Source organism: Phlebotomus papatasi, chromosome 1, assembly GCF_024763615.1.
Source record: "Phlebotomus papatasi isolate M1 chromosome 1, Ppap_2.1, whole genome shotgun sequence".
Lineage (NCBI taxonomy): Eukaryota > Metazoa > Arthropoda > Insecta > Diptera > Psychodidae > Phlebotomus > Phlebotomus papatasi.
Genome location: NC_077222.1, coordinates 95,520,489 through 95,541,971, shown reverse-complemented (window position 1 = coordinate 95,541,971; position 21,483 = coordinate 95,520,489). Strand labels below are relative to the sequence as shown.

General features: G+C 31.8%; 1 protein-coding gene across 3 annotated transcripts in view; it reads right to left on the bottom strand.

Annotated features, from left to right (window-relative positions):
* The window catches only part of LOC129809857 (uncharacterized), a 98,577-nt gene that overhangs the window by 60,108 nt on the left and 16,986 nt on the right, over positions 1-21,483 (bottom strand). For 2 of the 3 annotated variants that reach the window (XM_055859989.1, XM_055859988.1), the window contains exons 2-4: positions 12,351-12,371; positions 11,761-12,274; positions 8,255-8,352 (exon numbers count right to left, since the gene is read on the bottom strand). In XM_055859989.1, the coding sequence (XP_055715964.1) occupies positions 8,255-8,352; positions 11,761-12,065 (403 nt within the window). In that variant the 5' untranslated portion in view covers positions 12,066-12,274; positions 12,351-12,371. Of the gene's footprint in view, positions 1-8,254; positions 8,353-11,760; positions 12,372-21,483 lie in introns of all 3 variants that reach the window. The other variant, XM_055859986.1, reaches the window with a different exon arrangement.

Here is a 21,483-nt window from a genome sequence, read left to right as displayed (position 1 = left end):
TTCCAATGATAACACATGAAGCAAATGTTTGTATACGGTATTAACATATATCAGATGGTGGCAATAGCACAGGGGGGTTTTCATTTCCCTCATGCATAATTTCATACACTTTACCATTCTGTAAAGCTCCCATTTGAAACCCCTACTGGATAGTAAAATCTACCCCTGTTTGCAATTTTCTACTTTTATGATCTCTCTTTCTCATTCTCATACTGTATACTCTTAATTTAGTCCTTTTCATTTTGAAAATTCCTTTGCTTTTTGTCCTGATTAACTCAATAGTTTATCCTAAACCATTCTCTCCAACATTCATTTTCCCCTTTAAGAATTAATCCCCAACAATACGCGCGCATAAGTATTAGGGACTCTCTCTTGTGTATTACAAAACTTCATCAGGCATTCTTCCTCTTGAAAATGTGTATGAGTGTAATATCTAGTCTCTTATATACTTCCTTGCCAATAAATTCAATCCCATATTCCGAAATAACCATATAGCAATTCTTCTGGTACAAAGTACAAGGAGAGTATAGTACTACTTCCCAAAGTAATATCTTGGTGTCTCTCTCCCTTTTCACCCACATTATTGTTGAATACGTATGAAAGTACTATAATCGTGCGCTTATGTCGTATACCTTCTATGCAATGTATAAATGCTCGAAGGGATGCTATGTATGATGACGATGTATAAATTTTTATGGCAGTTGTGCGAGAGATGTGCATGAAAACTTTAACACTCTCTGGACATAAAATAAATGAAAAATCAATGCGAAAGAACCGCACAGCATAAAGTTTCACCCCCCACATACATATACTAACACCTCTCTCTCTCTTTTAAGCTTCCCCATAGAGACATTCAATGCCTACAAATATTTATAGGAATATTCTTCTATATCTATGCTGCAAATTAATTTACACTGATGGACAAAAAAAACTATGTTGTATATTACACCAATATTTCAATTGTTACCATATATAACTACATGTAGGTATACTAAAACAAAAGTCACCTTAATTGACTTAACAATAAAACATCCTCATTCTTCTCTCTCAACTGTAAAATCACATCAAGATGCGAAGATTAAATTTAGCAGAATGGAAAGTAATTGTTTGTCTACATAAGGGAGAAAATAAAATTAGTTAAACATAACGACAAATTGCTTATCTCTTCCCCTTTTATTCATTCACTATACCATCTCTCACTCACACTTTCTGGATTTTAGCATGGAGATCCAATTTAACAAAATTATACTATTTTTGCGTTCTGCTTTTTAACCGCATGCGCAGTCTAATCCCCAACGTTCAATACGTGGTTTTTGTGTGTTTAAATTTAATTTCAAATTATACTTTTTGACGATCTTAGCGCATGCCCATGGCTTGATGAAATTCTATTCCATCCACTAACATACCATCGCATACAGTCAATTGATGCTGCTATTCAATATATCGTCTCACGGAAAATTTTCCAAGACATTTTTCCATTTTCACCTTATGTGGTTGGTAACCCTTATACAAAAATTCTATCTGAATTAAATTATCCATATATTCTTTTCATTTCAAAATCCCAAGAGTTTTGCGTTTGAAAGGATAAAAATTATTTATTATGGCGAATTAACCACTTTTCGCCCACTTTCTGCAAAATGTGAACTTCATTTTATAAGTTCTGAATAAAAATACTTATAAAACATTGATATCAAAATGATAGTGATTTTTTCTAGCTTTTTAATAACGCGTTTTATGTGCACATACGAAGTTTTCCATTTTATCATAAATTTTACCCACTTTACCGCCATATCAGTAACCACTATTCGCCACTTGTTGAGTATGCAATAGGCTATGTACAAGAGCACTCAATTAATGATGCAAGTATTTCGGGTTCAAGCTCTTATGCTCTAAACAGACTTGCGGTTTAAATCGAGAGACAGCTTAGTGGTAAACTGATGAGAATATAATCTAAATAATTATTTTGCAAGTCGTCTCTCAGCTTAAATCCATTTTGAAGATGGAACGTGCTTTTAAAAAAAAGCTCCATACAAACAAATTAAGTTATTGACCCGTTCTCAAACATGAGGCTTAATCCTTTATGGTGTCTACACACACTAGAAGAAATTTCCATCAAAAATTTACTTTGAAAAAACATTTTGTTAATTACTCGTAATATGTACACGTCTTCAAGGACCAAAGAGTCAAAAAATGAGGCTCAGAAAAAATCACTTTTCTGACTTCTTAGTTAGAGCAAAACATAACTTTAGAAGGCCAGAAAAAAAATGTGGCACCGGTGTTCCTATCGTCTTTAGAGGGTTAACAGTTACTGAATTTAATTTTTTTCAAAAAATATTTATTTATATAGTGTAACAGCCTAAGTAAAGATTTTGCTACCCAGGAGTCAGATCAGAGATGAGAATCAAAGAAAATATTATCAAAATAAACGCAATGTCGAACTTTCTGTACGTAACTTGATGTTGTACGGATGTTGTACATTGTACAGCATTATTTTTTACCACTCATTACAAACCTTAGAAAAATTGTAACTTTCGGGACAAATAGCAAAAAGTATAAGTGTGTAGTAACTATTAAAAATCTAAGAAATTATTTAAAAGGGAAAATATAAGCTTCTTGTAGCTCAAATTTCACAAATATTTAAAAATTACTTGTACAAATCTTCTAAAATAGTAGAACAATTAAGACACCAAACTCATTTCCTAGATCCAAACAAAAAATCTACAGTTTTGTAGTCTTGATAAAGCAAAATTTGCTAAAAGTGGCACAAAAGTGGGAAAATCCTTCTAAAAAGCGATTGTTTAAACGGATTTCAAATCAGACTAGAGGTTTAGCCAAGTTCGAAAGTGGTTCAAAATTCTAAACAACAAGCTATTTTAACGGTTTTAAATTAAATCGGATGAATCATTTGCAGTAAATTTGAAGTAAAAATGTTCTTATATTTAATTAAAATGAAAAAAAATACTTAATTAATAATACTAATCAATCATATAGAATTATTGCTTTAAAAAAAGGGAAAATTGCAACATTCGAAGGCAGGGTATATTTTTTCTTATACGGATTTCAAACTAACGGTTTAGGCCAGTTCTCGAAGGAGTCTAAATCTTAAATAATAATCAATTTTAGTGACTTTTCAAGATCAAGCCGATCATTTACTTTTGATAATCAGTTTGAAGTCAAATTCTTTAAATAAGTCCTGTCCGGTAAAAAAATAGAGAAAATAAGCCATATTACTAAACCTTAAGTCTGAAGACCGCATTAGTCATTCCAAAATTCTATTTCAATTCCATTCTATTATACTAAATATTGCTTTTGAAACTAAATGCTTTTTATGACCTCATCTATACGGAAAAGTGCCCATGTTTCGTACGATCCTAAGCTTCGTAATAACTAAATTTTTCTTATGTTTCTGAATAAATGTAACTCATCCCATTCATATCTTTACTGAGAAAAAAAAAGAGGGTGCGATTAACATTTTTTCCTCGTTACTTTAATGTTAATTTCACACCTTTTTAAGGGTAAAATTAACATGAAAAAGGGTAACTTTAACTCATAATACACTTAAAAAGGGTAATATTTATACCGATTTTGGATCAATACTGCAGGGTAAAATTAACATTTCCGGAATGTTATTTTAACTTTTTCGGATTTCTCTCTCAGTGTTATAAACCAGGAGAAAGTGCCTAGTTTTTAAAATATATTGCGAAGCTTAGAATAGTACGAACCCTGAGTACTTCCCTTATATTGTGAGAAATTTCGTAAAAATAGATAAATTTGATATCATTTACTTCAAAATGCTCCATTTTGACGAAAATTTCTCACAATACCCCTTTAAAAGCAAAAGCATTTTAACATAAAACATTTAAAAAACATTTTGACATAAAAATATGTCCTGAAAATAAGGGTCCACTGCCGTCTTAGTATTAGTTAAAAACCTCCAGAGCAAATTGGTGACAAAATTCTCATTCAATCAGATGATTGTCAAGCATGCTAATCATTACTATAAATAAAGTTTATATCATTTTACAGTAAAAGTAATTCACGAAGGACTTTTTTTGTGTGGCCACATAATTTTCGTAAATACTTTTTCAAGAAGTTCGACTTCAATATAATATTGTTCTAAAAAGACATTTAAAATTATACTGGCTATTTAATTGTTTCATATATCATTAAAAAAATATGTACATTTTAGTCATTGTAAGGAATAGTGATTATTACACTCAATACCTCTTTTGTGAGACTTAATCCAATCAATAGTAAAATCCAGTAACGATTGAATTATTACCATGTTCATCTTGAGACGTTGTCTTTCACAAAAATATGGACATATTTAGTAACAATTGACATAATATACTTGCATGTGTATCAGATATTCTTGTTATGGAAAAGATGGATGAAAATTTGCATATTGTGTTGTCCATCGAGCTAAGATGCAAAATATCTCGTCTTCATCTCCATCGCCCATTTATTCAGTCATCAGAACAAGAATTTTCTCAAAAGGAGAAAATTGGCAAAAACATCCATCTCTTTAAATAAAGTATCTAAAAGTAATTCTGTTCTCATCGTTCTCATATAACGATCTAACAAACTTTTTGTATGGAGTTTTAGCAAAAGGGGAGTGTTATATCAAGTTTAATGCAACCCTTTCGGCTTAGAAACTTCATTATATCGCATAACCTAATGCTGAGGGACATGATGAAATTAGCAAGTTTGCATATGAAATGGATTACTACATTATGATACTAAATTTGCAGAGAGAGAGACTTCAAAAGCGATTCAAAGTGAGAACATTTTAGTAAATTCGTTACTTTGTTTTATAAAATTCAATGCAATCGATCTCAAAGAGCTACAGAAAAAAAACTTTTTGAAGCTTTCCGATGCACAACAACCAAGAGTTCCAAATTGCAATAGACATAATTTCTCATCGCTTGGATCATTCAATAAATTGTCAGCAAAATGCGTTTTTTTTGGTCCAACACACACTTGTGTATGGATTCCCTTTGTTCATTCGTTTGGGATCACTCTGCTCTTTGCCCTATTCATATATATTCGTTCCTCCGGACTACTGCTCATGGCATCATCGTCAGCATGACAGGCAAGTGCTGGGATGCTGGATGGATTGAATGCTTATAGCTGGCAATTTTGACAGGTAGAAAAATGTATTTTTCAGAGGGCTTTTGTACACAAATACCCACGCAATTTACTTCATTGCCATACTCCCAAATATTCTCTGAGTCCAATACACCTATCCCATATTCTCTCTCTAAAAGGATTCTTGTAAGGGAAGTTTATATCTTTTCTGAAGTAAAAAAAAGGTAACCCAAAAGCCCCAGCATGGGCTCTTTTGCAATTCTTACACATTGTATATATTAGTATAGAAATTATTCACCTTCTCTTGAATACAATGCACTGGAGTTTAAGGCATTACATGCAACTGCCGAAAATTGTGTAAAAAATGCTTAACAAACACTGGAGTTAAGCCCTGATAAGCTTATAGTAGCTGGGATTTTCTAATAAACAAATGTAAGCCTGATTGCAAAATATTTGGTTTATATCATTACATTAGAATTTCAATTTGCAATTTAAATTCCCGCTCTGCGTCTGCTGCCGTCTTACAGCAATGTCCCCGATAAAATAGAGAAAAACCTAATTTAAAAAAAAATCGTCAAATTGTTCGTAAATGTTTTGTAAGTTGCTATTGGGGACTTACGAAATGCCCGTAAAGCGTATAATCCACTAAAAAGTTCGTAAATGTTTGTACTTTTGTCACAATGTTCGTAAGGTGATCATTTTCCGTTATTGTTCGTAAACACACAAGAAATGTTCGTAAAATTTTGTCATTTGTTCGTAAAGTTTTGTCAGACAAACAACAATGGACAAATACAAACTGTAGTAATAAATTTACGATTCATTTTTAAATTGAATTAGTGATTTGTAAGTTCGGCGCGAAAGGTGCTAGTTGATTATTCTTGTCAGAGTGCCCCGAGTGTGAACACGTTTGTAAAAGATTGACAAATAAAATTATACTAAAAACAAATATTTTTGAAAGAATAAAAAATGCTCGTCAAGTGATTAAGTTACAGAACAAAGAAAAAAATATTTCATGAAATTGTTCGTAAATGTTTGTGAATTCCTATGGAGGACTTAACGAAATGCTCGTAAATCGTATAACCCTCAAACAAGTTCGTAAAAGTTTGTACTTTTTCACATTGTTCGTAAAATGATCATTTGACAAGCATTTTTTGTACTTTTACATACATTTGTTCGTAAATGTTCGTAAACGCTCAAAAAAGTTCTTCAAATTTTGTCATTTGTTCGTAAATTTTTGTCAAAAAAACAAAAATATACGAACAAATATTTGTAAAATAAAAAAAAACGCTTGTCAAACGATCATTTTACGAACAATATTTGTGAAAAAAGTACAAACTTTTACGAACTTGTTTGTGGGTTATACGATTAACGAGCAATCCGTAAGTCCCCAGGAATTCAAGAATATTTGCGAACAATTTTAAGAAATATTTTTTTTTTCTGAACAGAATAAGGCAAAACGTGAAAAGCTGAAAATTTTAAAATTAGATATCTTTTAAAATAAAAGAAACCGGTGCTTTAAATTATTTATTAGTTAGTCCCTTCATGAACCTCGTTAAACATCTAATTTTAAGGGATTTGAACAAGCAATATGGACAGTAAAAGAATCGAAATAAAAGCCCAATCAGCGAAGTGAATTTTCCTAAAAGAACAACTTTCAGAAATTGACTTGATAAGCATAGGAAAGTGTTTTGCGATAAAGTTGCAGAGAAGTAAATTTCCTTTAAAAATATTTCAATTGTAATTTCTTTCATTTACAAGACCTCCGTAATAAAGCAGATTGAAGTGCTATAAATTACCTCATGACTGTTAATACTTTGCCCTTAATAATTCAATCTGGCAAATGACCTATCAGATTTTTAAAAAATTATAACTGGTTTGGGCAATTTATTAACTGTTTAAAAATTCAAAACCTCTGGCAACTGGGATAAGTCTTCAGTCTGAAGACTGTTTTGCAGTTTAATTTTGCTTTAGTGAAGACGGAAAAGTAGGAGCAATGGTCGTTCGAAGCTAAAAACTAAACATCTGATGCAAAAAATGGTGTACGGTCTGGATATATCGTAGATGCGGATGACTTTGCACCTTTACTTTTCGCAAGCTTTGCTTTAATTCTAAAACATAAGGATGTTCCAGTGATCATAAGGCCACTTAACGATGGTCTTAAGATCATCTTTAACTGTTAGAATTCAAGAAAAGCTTACGAAAAGCAGGAATGCAAAGTTATTCCCTGAGTGCAAAGTCATCCGCATCTACGGTAATACGGACTTCAGACCTAAGGCTTAGCCGTATGGCTTAACTTTGGATTGGATTATTTAAGATAAATGACCTATTAAATTATCAAAACGCAATTAAATTGCTCGCTATTTTGGATTTTGAGACCTTTGGGAACTGAGTTAAACCTCTAGTCTAAAGACCGCTTAATAAGATACTAAAGAGTCTCACATCTTCAGAAAGAAATATTTTAAGAATTTCCTAAAATAGTGAACACCTTTTCCAATAAACGCAAGTAGCAGTTTACCGGTTGGATGGTTGACAGGCTCAAAAACTGGGTTAAAGAGAATGTCACTAGAAATATAAATATCAAAACGACTCGCTTAAGAATCAAAAGCTGTGATTTGATAAAGAATCAGAGCTAAAAAAAATACCCTAAAGAAACATAAAAAAATTGTAAATGAGGAAATGCCAGAGTTATGAGGTAGGGCCAGATGTTTCACCTGCAAATCATACTTATTCCATCGAACTTATTGAGATAAGTTACTTGGAAAATTCGACTGTATTCCCATGAATCATATCGAAGGCAAACGCAATTACAATGAAACATTTAGTGACGTACTCGTTGGAAAAAGATTCCAGACTGATATTACAACCTTGGCCTAATGTATAAAACATTTCTCTCTAGACATTTACGGTAAAAGGAAAACCTTTAGAAAATGTTAAATTTCTAAAGAAAAAAAAGTAAACTTTTATAAGTTTCAAAGAATAAGCTATACATTTTAAATTTAAAATAATTACATTTTATTCGCAGTGAAATAACGTCTGGAAGTTATCGAGAAATATTCTTTCATACAAAATTAACTCATATGTGCTTTCCACATGAACAAACTTTAGTACTGGCGGAAAACAATAAACATAATAAAAAAAAATGTATAAAAGAAAATGTACAACTTACCAACTTGTAGAACACACTCAACACAACCACTCTCCAGCAACTTTAATCCCTTGCAGAAGCTCAGACTTTGCGAATCTCCAGAATTTAAGAGCGATACCCTGAAATAGGAACAGGATATTAGAAGTTGAATTGGAATCCATTGCGAATGACAAATATTGTGCTGTTTTACAAGGGTGTGGAAGAAAACGTAAAACTTTTCCTTCCCAAATTCTCTCATTAAATTTCTACTCAGGACTTTGCTCCTTTTCCCATATGAAATGGTTCGAATTTCAAACAAAATTTCATTTTATTCCCTTTTTATCGCTCGAAGTCTGCTGAGAGAAGAGCAATATTGTATTAATCCCTATATTTTATTCTACCAAACAAAATTCCCACAGCCGACCCTCATATTTTTGCAAATCTAATGATATATGTTTATTTGTTCGTTGTGAGATTTAGAGGCCAAGCAGTTGCAGTTAGAGATTTGAAATATCCGAGGAACCCTCCCTCACGAATCACGGATCATAAGTAACATTATTTTTTTAAACCTTTTCTGCTCCTCAAAATTAGTTTTTAGCATATATTTCAAAGTATGCATAGTATAAGCAAAACATTTTAATAATTTTTGAATAGATTTCGATTTAATTAAAAACCTTAACTAAAAAAAAATTCTAAATAAAAATAAATCACTGTTTCTTTATTCCCACCCCTACAGCGTAAAGTTTTTGAAAATTTATCATTTAGCTTTAATATTCACAGAAAAAATATTTCGTAAAATTGTTTGTAAATGTTTGTACAAAGAACAAAAAAATTCGCTAATGTTTGTACTTTACCACAAAAATTGTTTTCAACTTGATCACTCAACAGACATTTTTACTTCTTTTATTTATTCGTTTACGAACATTTATTCGTAAATGTTCGTAATTTTTGCCAGACAAATAAAAATGTACAAACAAATTTGCAAACAAAGTTTGTAAAAAAAAAATACAAATTTTTGCTGGTTATACTATTTACGAGCATTTCGTAAGCCTTCAGTAGAAATTCACAAACATTTACGAACAATTTTGCGAAATATTTTTTCCAATATTTTTATTTTAATAAAATAAATAGGTATTTCTTTCTAATGAGTTGTTTAAGTATGGACGCTTTAATATTTACAAAACTAACCCCTGAATTCCGAGATAAATTTTTAAGTGTTAAATCTTTAAAACCGGCCTCTAAAGGTAATTAAATGTTCTAAAATTCTACTTTATAAGCTCTAAAAATAAGGATGTTTAATATTTTCACTTTGTGAGAGTATATTAATTGCAAAATTTACTAAATTTTGCCTATCAGAATACAAATTAATTCCTTCAATATTAATGAATGCGATAAATCTTTAAAACTTAAAAAACTTTAGATTAATTTTTAAATTCTCATTTTTTAGGAATCTTTAGATTTAAAGTGTCAAATTCCTTTAAACCTTAAAAATTTAAAATTTAAATCTTATTTTCAATAGAAATTTTTAAATATTAAACAGGTTTTAATGATCCCATGGATTTTAAATAAATTCAATATTAATCGTATCTAGAGATTCGTTTGCTCGTTTAGAATTATTCTTATATTAAAAGCATTAATCAAATGCATTGTGAACAGTCCAGAACCGCCAAAGTTTACGTAAAAAGGTTATGGGCTTCCGAATTTTCAAATCAGTATCCGTAATAGTCATTTCGACTTTCTTTTTTAATTGAATGTAAAATTTGTAATTCCGGACAAAGTAAGATGAAGGATAAACTTCAGATTTAAGTTCTGATTTTGATAATTTCTAGAACAATTTAACAATCACGGAATACGACAGCAGTAATGTGATTACATTGTAACAAAATATTCCGATACGATTAATATAATATGTTTGAAGAACAGGATGTCTTGAATTTTGATACCGTAGATGCCTGTGACTTTGCACCTCTGCTTTTCGTAAATTTTTCTTTAATCCTAGCACTTAAGTATGGACTTTACCGATCGGACATGTCAGATCGGAAATCGATGAAGACCGTCCTTAAATGCTAGAATTGAAATAGAGCTTACGAAAAGCAAGAGTACACACTGAGAGAAATCCGAAAAAGTTAAAATAACATTCCGGAAATGTTAATTTTTTATCCTGCAGGACTGATTCAAAATCGGTGTAAATATTACCCTTTTTAGGTGTATTAGGAGTTAAAGTTACCCTTTTTCATGTTAATTTTACTCTTAAAAAGGTGTAAAATTAACATTAAAAAATGTTGATATATTTTTACACCTAAAAAGTGTTAAAGTTATGAGGAGGAAAAGTTAATCGCACCTTCTTTTTTTTCTCAGTGCAGTCACTCACATCTACGGTACTAAAAATTATTTAAAGGTATTAAGTCGATCACGTGAAAGAGGACTATACTTCTGTGATGCAAACGTTCCGGTTTCGAACACCATTTAGGTCAAGAGGATTTTCTCTAGCATTAAAGGTGCTTAAATTGCATCCAATATTATATTATTATATTAATATATCTTTAGGTTTTCTTGACCTCAGAATCTAGGGGAATATTTTAGAGTTAGGGGGTCCGTGGAGCAATTGGTAAGAGCGTTTAGCTCTTGAGCGGTGCGACCCCTGGCTCGACTGTCACAGTTGTGAGTTCGAGTCCCGCCCGGTGCAAATGATTGAAGCGTCTGAATGGACATTTTTGACGAAACATTGTAAACTAAATAATAAATTTGTAAACTGAACAATGTACAAAATAGCAATAAAAGCCCGGTACATCGAAATAAAATAAATAAATAAATATTTTAGAGTTTTAAAGTTCTTATAAACAGTTTAACGTTTTAAATAGACATAATCCCGAAAAGCCAAAATCCCGAATTTTTTAAAATTGTCATAGCTACATCCAAGATTTCATCCACACTCGTTGGAGGCAAAGGGAAATTTTGTATTTTAGAAAATTATTCTACACATTTTTCTACGTATAATTTCGTTCCTTTTAGGCTTATCATCATTCGAAATTTTGGCTTTTGTTTTGAGGTTTTTGATTTTGAAATTTTGGCTTTTCGGGTTTACCTCTTCAATGTTTTAGCATCTACGATAATTTCGAGTACTCCGCGAAGTATTTCTCATTCGACTGTTTCTTTTGAGCATTGAATCGTGTCTCTTGTGCCCTTTTATAAAAAGTATATGAGGGTATATGGAAGAAAATGTACACCTATGGTGAAAATAATAAGGGTTTATAGCTTCCTTATTTGTCTTTTGTCGGAGACATTACGTAATAATGGCTGTTTAGTCTTATAGATTGGTCTATTATCATGTTGCATACAACAAATTAGTCAATTTATCCAACTTTGTCTCCCAACACACCATCGTCAGACATTCATTTGTCAACGGGTGGTCTCTAATTTGCACTTGCACGATCAATAATTCTTGTACACCCAAAGTGCACTTGAAGACTTTCCAGCAAAGACAATTTCCTCTCTCTCTCAATATTGTTCAAAAGATTATTGGTCAATCTTAAGATGTGATTTCTTACCTTGACAGTGAGCTGTACATGCAAATGTCTCGCTCATTCCGTGGAAATGACCAGAAGATGATGCGACGCTGAACAGGTTCGGGAATCCGATCGTATCGCTCCTCAATTCGCTGAAAGGGTTCCGTTTCGGCCACCTTTCTGGCCGTGATGTCCAGCAGGGTGTCCGGACACCGTGGAAGCCCACCATTTCGTGCAACTGATGACGCTGGCAGAAAGTTATTGGGTCGAGAACAATTTAGATGACAACATGCCGTATTGATCGAGGATGACACAGATGGTGCTTGTACTCCATTGTATCGAATCATTGTACATGAATTATTTCTCTATTATTATTCCTTCTTCCTAAATTATAAACTTCTCAACCGCACACACACACACCACTTATTTTCACTATCTATATAATTTTTGCATAAAACAAGTGCATTTTCCTGCTCACTTCATGCAAACACATTTTCTCTATAATACCCCCTAGGGTTATGCAGTTCCTTGGAAAAACGTTAACACTCGAGTTTTTCTTTCACGAAAATTAAAAAAGAAAACCTTATTAAACACTTCTATTTTAAAAATTCACTTCACTTTTCTTTCACTACCTCATTTATCGATGATATTGCCTGTATGATTTGGAATGGGATAGAAGAGAGAAAAAAAAGAAAAACATATAATTAACAGTACAAGTTTAGCATTAATTTATACTGAAAATGGCAAAGAAATCTTGAAAAACGAGATAAAGGAAATATTCGCATTTACAATTGCACTTAACACTCCTCTCTTCAGACTATAACCCCCCCAACTCTCTTCAAGAATTTTTCTTCAAAAGACCAAATGGCAACAATATTGTTCTGCTGAATTGTATAATAACCGGGTACACTTTTCACTTATAGTATTTCGCAGATATAATGTAGTTTTTTAACTGCTTGCAAGACTGGATAAACTGGTGTGTCCGGAAACAATGCGCGGAACTATTAAAAATCTCTTACTTCTTTTTTTTTTATTTGAATGAGCCTCCTTTCAAGCAAAATTCTGATTTCTACTCTTTGATATAAAACCATAAGCCTATAGCGATATACCTCTCTCTTCTACCTTATTGAAGTGCGGTTGTTGGTATTTTTTTTTAAGTCTTTTGGCCATGACGACGACCTTTTCACCTCGAAAAAGTGACCACAAGACACATTGTTGATATTCCAGTTCAGACTAGGGGAAGTGCTTATAATTTTGGACAGTCTGCTTATAAGCATCGAAGTTCCAAGTTTGAAGTGCGATATTTTCTATACTAATTGACATTTCTTGTTACTCTCTTTTCAGAAGGGTTGTTTAGAAACTTAGCAAGCTATTTATCGTCTTATTTTTATTAAAATTAGTTTTAATACGTTTAAAAATGAATTGATATGTAGAGGTGACCTTGGCTCTTATTTTGGACAACTTGTTTATTAATTTGTCCAACTTGACTGTAAATTTGGACAGCTAATCCGCCTCAATAGGATGCCCATTGTTCTTCATTTGATGAACCAATCTTACCAAGTCCTCTTCCTGTTCATGTAAGGGAAACGTAGAATGTCACAAGAAGCCCGGAAACTTTCTATATCATTCATTAAAGTGAGTTGACTTCGGTACTCCAAGTACGTGCGGATTCGCTCATTCCCTGACCTTTCCGGGAGCCTTTCAAGGCATTTCTCGCTACATCTCTTTCGTAGAGATGATGCTCCTTTGTTTCTCCAGGCATTTGTCCAACCTAGTCATCACAAAAGCTAAAACTTCACGAAATTTCGTGAGAAAAACACCTGTCCAAAATAAGAATCATCACCTCACTGGTGAACGTCTTAAAAAATTTCCCATTTTTCACACGAAAAATATAATTCACAAGGCAAATATTACTTCAGGTCAAATGTACAAATCACCACTAACGTGAATCAACACAATATTCAATGAATATTCAATAATATCACTCAAAAACAGCGAACAAACTTTGTTAGTACTTCACCAAAACTAAATAAGACTGAAGTTAGCCACGAAGTTCTGTCATATTTCTCGTAAGCAATTGCTCACACTGAATTTTCAACAAAGCAATTTCAACTCAAATCATATTCAAATTTTAACGTATTTAGTGTTAAAATCTTCCAAAAAGAACAAATATTTAGATAGAATTCATTTTTCATCAAATATTGGAATAAAAATCCATCATTTTAATCAATTTATTTTTAGTGTCCAATGTTATCCTCAAAGTGTCCAAAATAAGAAACTGGACAAAATTATGAGCATTTCCCCTAATTTTACATTTTGAAATTCTCTTTTTTATATTTTTTCTTGACAAAATTGCCTATTTTGAATAAATACGCCGAATGTTTGTCATAGAGATTAAAATGTGATTAATTAATTTTTTTTTCTTAAATTATTCACATTTTGCTCGTAATTGAAATTTTTAATTTTTAATGATTAATAACCACACAGCAACCAACATTGAGATCAATATTTTCATTTCGTTAGTGTAGTCAACATTATGTGTAAATACATTGTGAGGTTTTTTATTAACTCCCCACATCAAATTGAAAAACATGTTGTAATACTGTGCAGTATAAAAATTATACTTGCAGTTTTGCATATTTAACACACAGAGTCACCATTAAGCTAAAATACCTTTAATGACAAAGTGGTTTTCTGCGCTCTCCAAATAGGTATTATATATATACCCCTCAACATACACGACCATTTGTTTTTAATATCATTACAATCTATCTGCCTCGTAGCTATACTTATTTTGTGATTTTCAAATGAGGGAGCTGTGCCACAAGTAACAATCTAAATTAATCATGCATTATTCCAAAATGGACGCCACATTCATTATTGCTGAATATAAAAATTACACACTAAAAAAAGGAAACCGATAAGCATTTAGCATATATGGTAGGGGAGATTTTTAATGTGATCTAACTTGCAATTGAGGAAAATTCAATTGAAAAGTGAAGCTGGAGAGCGTAAAAATGTTTTCTTCATTCTGTTTTTCTCTAAAACTTGTATTTAAAAAATATATTAATTGAGATATTGAAGCTTCAGATATTAGGAACCGTAGGGATAAACACTTCTTCAATAGGGGAATCTTGAAAATGCTTTCAAAATTGATAAAAATTATTAAACAAATCAGTGCAGATTTTATCTAATTCGGATAATCCTAACTATAATAATTTAATTAGCTTAACTTCTCTAATTTCTTATTAGTCGAAAATTTTTGGAAAATTTTGACTTAGAAATGGACTATATCTATTAAGAAGAAGTAATCTACAGTAGAGTCTCGCTATAGTCCATATTTGGTTCCAGATTTGACACTTGGGTCGCACTATAGTCCATGTCATTTTTTAAAATAATCAACGACTTTTAGTATTGAAATTGCTCGACGGCTTCCACTTTCTTTGCAATTGTGATATTTGTCCTCGCTCTCTTTATTATGGATCACAATTATCACAACTACTCAATAAAGTTTGCCAAAAATATTAAAATAATTGTGACAACATTTGCATGTCGCGTACTAAAAAACATAACCTAACTTAAAATCAGTGTTTTGAAATCAACGGTCGATAAATTGTGGATTATAGAGCGATGGCCTATAGCGGGACTCTACTGTATTTGAAACAGAAGAACAAATTAAATTGGTTGCTATTTAGGATTTTGAGACCTTCGAAAACTAGGCTAGACCTCTAGTCTGAAGACGGTCTTAGGTGTTATACTTCAAAAGTACTTTTGTTTGCTGATTCTCAACCGATTTATGAATCACTTAAAATATCCCCCAAAATAGTTTTAAGAGTAATAGAATTAATTTTCGGACGAAAGTTACCGATTCATTATCGGTTCACAAACCGATCTGAACCGATTCATAATTATTCTCTAAAAACACGCCTCAGGAGTAATATAATTAAATTTCGTATAAAAATTAGTTATCGGACCGGTTCATTACCGGGCTAAGAACCGATTGGAACCGGTTAAGTTTTTTTCGGAAATTCCAAGACCTTTCTAACGAGCCCAAACATGATACAATTCGGTTGAAAAATACTCTCTCTAGAGCCATTTAAACCTTTGATCTTGAAAAACCGTTATTAGGAAAGATTCAACGGTATTTTCGTATAAGGACGAAATATCCGCCTGGTTAATCTCTAAAACACATCCAAAAATTAAAGAAAATCGCACGACGGGTTTTCGAGAAATCCAAAAAAAATATTTGGAGGGGAAAAGGAGTGAGGAGAAAAATGATAGGCATGTTAACGATCCTTGGATTGACTTATAGGGGGAGGGGGGTCTTCTAAGGTCTCAAGTCGCTATCTCTTATCGGTTGGCCTCTAGAGTTGGCGACAGCCGGAGAAACAGACGGACAGGAAGATCAAATGGACCATCAACGACGTTCAGACAGTTCAGAAAACAATTAATATGATCTGATCGTATCACTCCACTAGAGTGCACTCTTCCTAATAGTGATTTTCCAGAATTTCACTACATTCGTGAACAAACAATTCTACTGACTACAACAATCTCTGTTCCAAGCAATGATATATCGTTGGTTGGATCAGAAAATGCTGTTAGCCCAATTGCTGATCCAACCGACAATATAGACATCTTGCATTTGGAGATTTTGATCAATATTGGATACCTTAACGTTCTAAACAATTTTTATTCTTTACTTTTCTAACATAAAGGATAATATGAACTTAACCTGCAAAACATTAGTATTAAAAAAAAATGAAAGAAAAAATTTTTAGGGTTTAAATTGAATGTTGTTATGTTACTTCATTTTAAGGAGTGTTGCTTAGAACCTTGTAGACAGTTTATCGTCTTTGTTTTCTCTAAAATCATTCTTAAAACATTTTAGAATAAATAAAAAATGTAGACATTGCTTTGAGTAATATTTCGGCCACCTTGATTGTAATAGTTCCTTGCCCTTCCGGAATTCTTCCAGTCAAATCATCTGGTTCGTAGATGCGGCATTTTTTGTAATCTTAAAGAGTATGCAAAAACTAAAAATTCATGTAAATTTAAGGAACAAAACAAATGGCCGAAATTGCAAGCTGGTCGAAATTTGGTACAGTTACCCTAAATTAGTTTCTAAGAATACCTAACGAGATACAAATGTTAAAAAATAAAAAATCGTTATAATGGTTATAAATCATTATCGAAAACACTTCAAAGTTTGAACTCCTATATCTGGGTTCAGGTAACTCCGACTAAGTCGTTATTTTTTGATATTTTTCCCACAAACCGCACAGTATTCTCTCAAATAAATTAGAAGTGAGGTTGATTTAAAGCTGTTAATCCACCCCCATTTTAATTTTTAGGGAGATGAAAGAAATACTTTGATGACTTTGATAACATTTGAACTTGATCCCGAAATCATTAAATTTTAAAATGACCACAAGAGTATTTTTTTTATTAAAAATTCCACCTAATAACCCTTACGGTATACAACGTATGTATACAGTCATTTTGTATTTCAACTGGCCTGGCAAATAATTTTTCTGTTTTTAAATATTCCCTCGATTTTTTTTTGACTTTTTGCTACGTGTTAAAAATTTATACTCAAATTAACATATCAATATTACCATAGCAATATAAACAAATTGAATCAAATTAATGCAGAAAAAGAAGGCACCTTTTGTATCTTGGAGTGTAAAATTTTCTGTTGCGTACAGCACAGTTAGAGCCTATATAGGTTTTCTTTTCTCCAGGCACTGTCTTTCTTTGCCACATAAAAATTTATATAGCCATCCGAAATCATCTTTGGGAATTTATTCAAATTAAACTATCAACTCTTTATGTGTCTTCCATGGCGTACAAATGCTTATTTTTGTAAATATTCAGTTTCACATTGCCATACCCACCCATGACAAAAACACTCCACATAAAAAAAACTTAAATAATACAATTTTATGCTTATGCCAATACGAAGTGCTTCTCTTCACGGGGAAGCAGAAACACACAAATTGGACAGTGTGAGATATTTTAAGGCAAAAAAGACTTTATGAAAATATTTAGGAATTGTTTATTCAAACAATTAATATTAATGGGAAGCGTCAATATAGATTTTTTACAGTGCTGACTGAAAATATGTATAATACATTTAAATAACAAGTAATATTTGCAAAACTAAAGAGGACCTTCAGCACACGAATAATGATTTTCCACGGTTTTGAATGTATTATTCAAAATACGACAATATGGAGCTATCACACGGGAAATATTTAAAAATCAGAAGATTTAGCACGTACATGTACTAAAAACAAAATTTGCATTGATTTGTGAAAAATAAGAAAGACAATTAGCGAAATGTAATTGAAAACATGGTACGAGCATTTCTCTGGTGGGTGATTGAGAATTTTTCAAGTCGTAAATATCGTAATATATGCGCGTAGCATAAGTTTTTGTACTAAAAACAGACTTATGATGCCATCCCAATGAAAAATGATAAAGGGAAATCTTTCTCCTGAACCTTTTTGTAGTACTTTACTGTTCTTAAGTGCTTCTACATTATCGACTTTTTTGTGTTGATTTCTGTCCTCGACTGTTTTCCCCAGTCTTCTTCGTGTTCTAAAACCATCAAACAGTCGATTATGTAGAAGCACTTGAGAATAGTAAAGTTCAAAAAAAAATTATTTTTTTCGCAAAAATATCTTCATAAAATATTTCAAATAAAAATTCCACGAAGCAAGTATAGCAACAAAATTTCTAATGATGTATAATTTGAATCATTTTAACGTTCAATTTTTTTTTTGTCTTTAAATCACTTTGTATTTGGAGTTTGATAGATTTATTGATAAAAAGGTATACTTAGCCCGCAAAAATTGCTTTGAATTGAACAACAGCATAATTATGTTTTCACATTAAAAAAAATAATGGAAATATCATTAATTTTTCATATTACTGCTCCAAGTAAATTTAAACCAATTTTTGCGGGCCAATTCTACCTTTTAATTAATTAGTACATAAAACTCTAAATTTAAATATTCCGTGTTTAAAAGATACGAATATCGCACTTAAATGCTTATTAGCGAAAATTAATAAGAATATTAATAACAAAGTTAATAAAAATATCTTTTAAGGACGGTGATAGGGGAACTGTACTAAATTTCGGCCAGCTTGCAATTTCGGCCACTTCTCTTGTTCCTCAAAATTCCATATATTTTTTTTTAGTTTTTGCATACTCTAGAGATTACATAATGCAAAAAAACAAAAAAAAGACGCTTCTACGAACGAGATGATATGAAAAAAAAAACTTTGTAAGAATTCCGGAAGGACAAGGAACTATGAAAATCACGGTGGCCGAAATATTTTCCAAAGCTATATCTACATTTTGTTCATATTAACACTAAACCTACCAAGACCCGGTTAAATTGACCAGTTTAAAATCTTTTCAAAATTAACTAACTCATCATGTAACATATTTTTCAATGTTTAAATTTTAATTTTTTCTTCTTCCCCAAGAAAAATTTGTTGAGTATCTTTCCGGGGTCTGTTATTTGACTGAGCGCATTAGGAAAAACGACCAAAAACGATCGGTAGGTTTAGTGTTAAAATGTACATTAAGATTGATTGCAGAGAGAATAAAAACGATAAACTATCTTTACAAAGTTCCAAGCCACACTCCTTAAAAAGAAGTAACAAAAAAATCAATTTGTATTAAAAATATTCCATTTCAAACTTGATCTTGGCGCTTGCATGCAACTATGCTAAAATTTAGTACATTTATGCTAACCCTGCAAATTTAGTTTTTCGAATAGAATTGAAAATTCATAAACGTTTAGATTATTGGAAATCGCATTATGCCTCCATCGTATGATAATTACGTCATATTTATCCTGTACTAAAATTGAGAAATTAAACGATATACCCGTGAACCAAATGAGAATCTGTAAAACCATGTTTGTTGACGATGTTTAACATTTTGTGTCCTAATCATTAATATTTTACCCATATTGAATTTTATCATCAATTTCATTAGTACATAGATGTACTAAAATACAAAGTTCTCTCCCATTTAAATATTTCCAATGAAAACCTACTATTTTTCTTTGACAGTTTCTGATTATTCTACACAAAATTGAATTTTATCATCAATCTGTTTAGTACATGTAAGTACTAAAATAGAAAGATCTTCTCCCATGTAAATATTTCCAATGAACAACCACTATTTTCTTAAACAGTTTAGCACTTTCTGTCTGATTTATTACTACTTTACACAAATTGAATTTATTCATCAATCTGTTTAGTACATGAATGTACTAAAATATAAAGATCTTCTCCCATTTAAATATTTCCAAATGAACTATTTTTCTCGTTAATATCTATTGTCATTTTAAATACAAAAGATAATAAAAAATACCATTTCCGAGAAAAACAATTTTAACATTACGCAGGTGGTCGCATAATTATAGACATGGAGGATTTCGATTATGCAAAAATGAATTTGTGAATTTTATAAAATATACAAATTAAAACCGCAGAATTAATTAAAATATTTTATGTTTGATAAAAACCAAATAAATTTAGTGCATATATATTTTTCTTTTACCATTTTAGTCACTTCAAATGCATATTAATAAGGATTATATAGGTACAAAAAGGCATGATTATTGGAAAAGATGTGAAATAAAGTTTTTTTTTTGGAGAGAACAATAATATCTTTCTCTCCCCCATGCTTTTTTAGTAATAAAATAATTCAAATTGCGCATATACACTTTATCTATTTGCATGATAATACATTCTTCCAAGTAAATATTCGTCGTATTTCCGCTGTGTGACTGCCACCACATGAAAATTCATACCCCGAAGGCCCCCACAGCTCCGACATAACAGAGGAGCACTTTCAACGACCAGAGAGCGTATACCAGCTTTCTCTGGAAGTGACTCATTTAGACAAAAATTTAAACGATTCCGTACGACCATAAAGTTCTGCTCATGATCATTTGCCTAACAACTATTTAGGATTTTCCGCAAAGTACTTATGCTACAATTCACCCCGAAAAAAGCTCTCTCCTCTTAAGCCTGTTATCGCTGTTTAATACTGGTGCCTTTCTGAATTCATCAATAGGAAATGCAATTACAGCCAGCAATGGGTTTCAACATACTAAATCTATGTTTTTTTTTCGTTCCTTCGTGCGTTTGCCTTTGTTTGTCTTGTGCTGACGTCAGTCTCTGAACCCCGCGATTCAACAAAACCCAGGGAGGAAATTGCTCCACCAGTCTGTCCAAAGTAACAAATATATAAATGCAAATAAACATTTTTTTTTAATATAATATCAGTGGAGTGCTGACACAAAATAGGGTGTTGCACATACGAAATTAATTTCCTTTTTTTTAAGTACATTTTATGCATTAAAAATGTTTAATGAATTCTCATTAATTAACCCATCCACGAGCACACTGTAAAAATCCGGTCATTGGAATCTCTTTTTTTACACTTTACGAACATATAAAGTCTCTTTTTTTATTATATTTAACAACTCAACCGCTTAAAAGAGACGAGTTTATCTTCTCCCAAAGAACTCCTTATGGTTCTCTCACACATTCAAGAGAAAAAATATTATTATTAATGCCCTGTGTGGTTTTTGATGACACACAACACTCCACCGCGAGCTTATATATATGTTCTTTGTATGGGGCACTCTTGTGGTTCATCATTTTGCCCCGTGGATTCCTTTTCAGACGACCAACATGAACCCACGGACAAAGAATTTTCACCCAGACATGCCA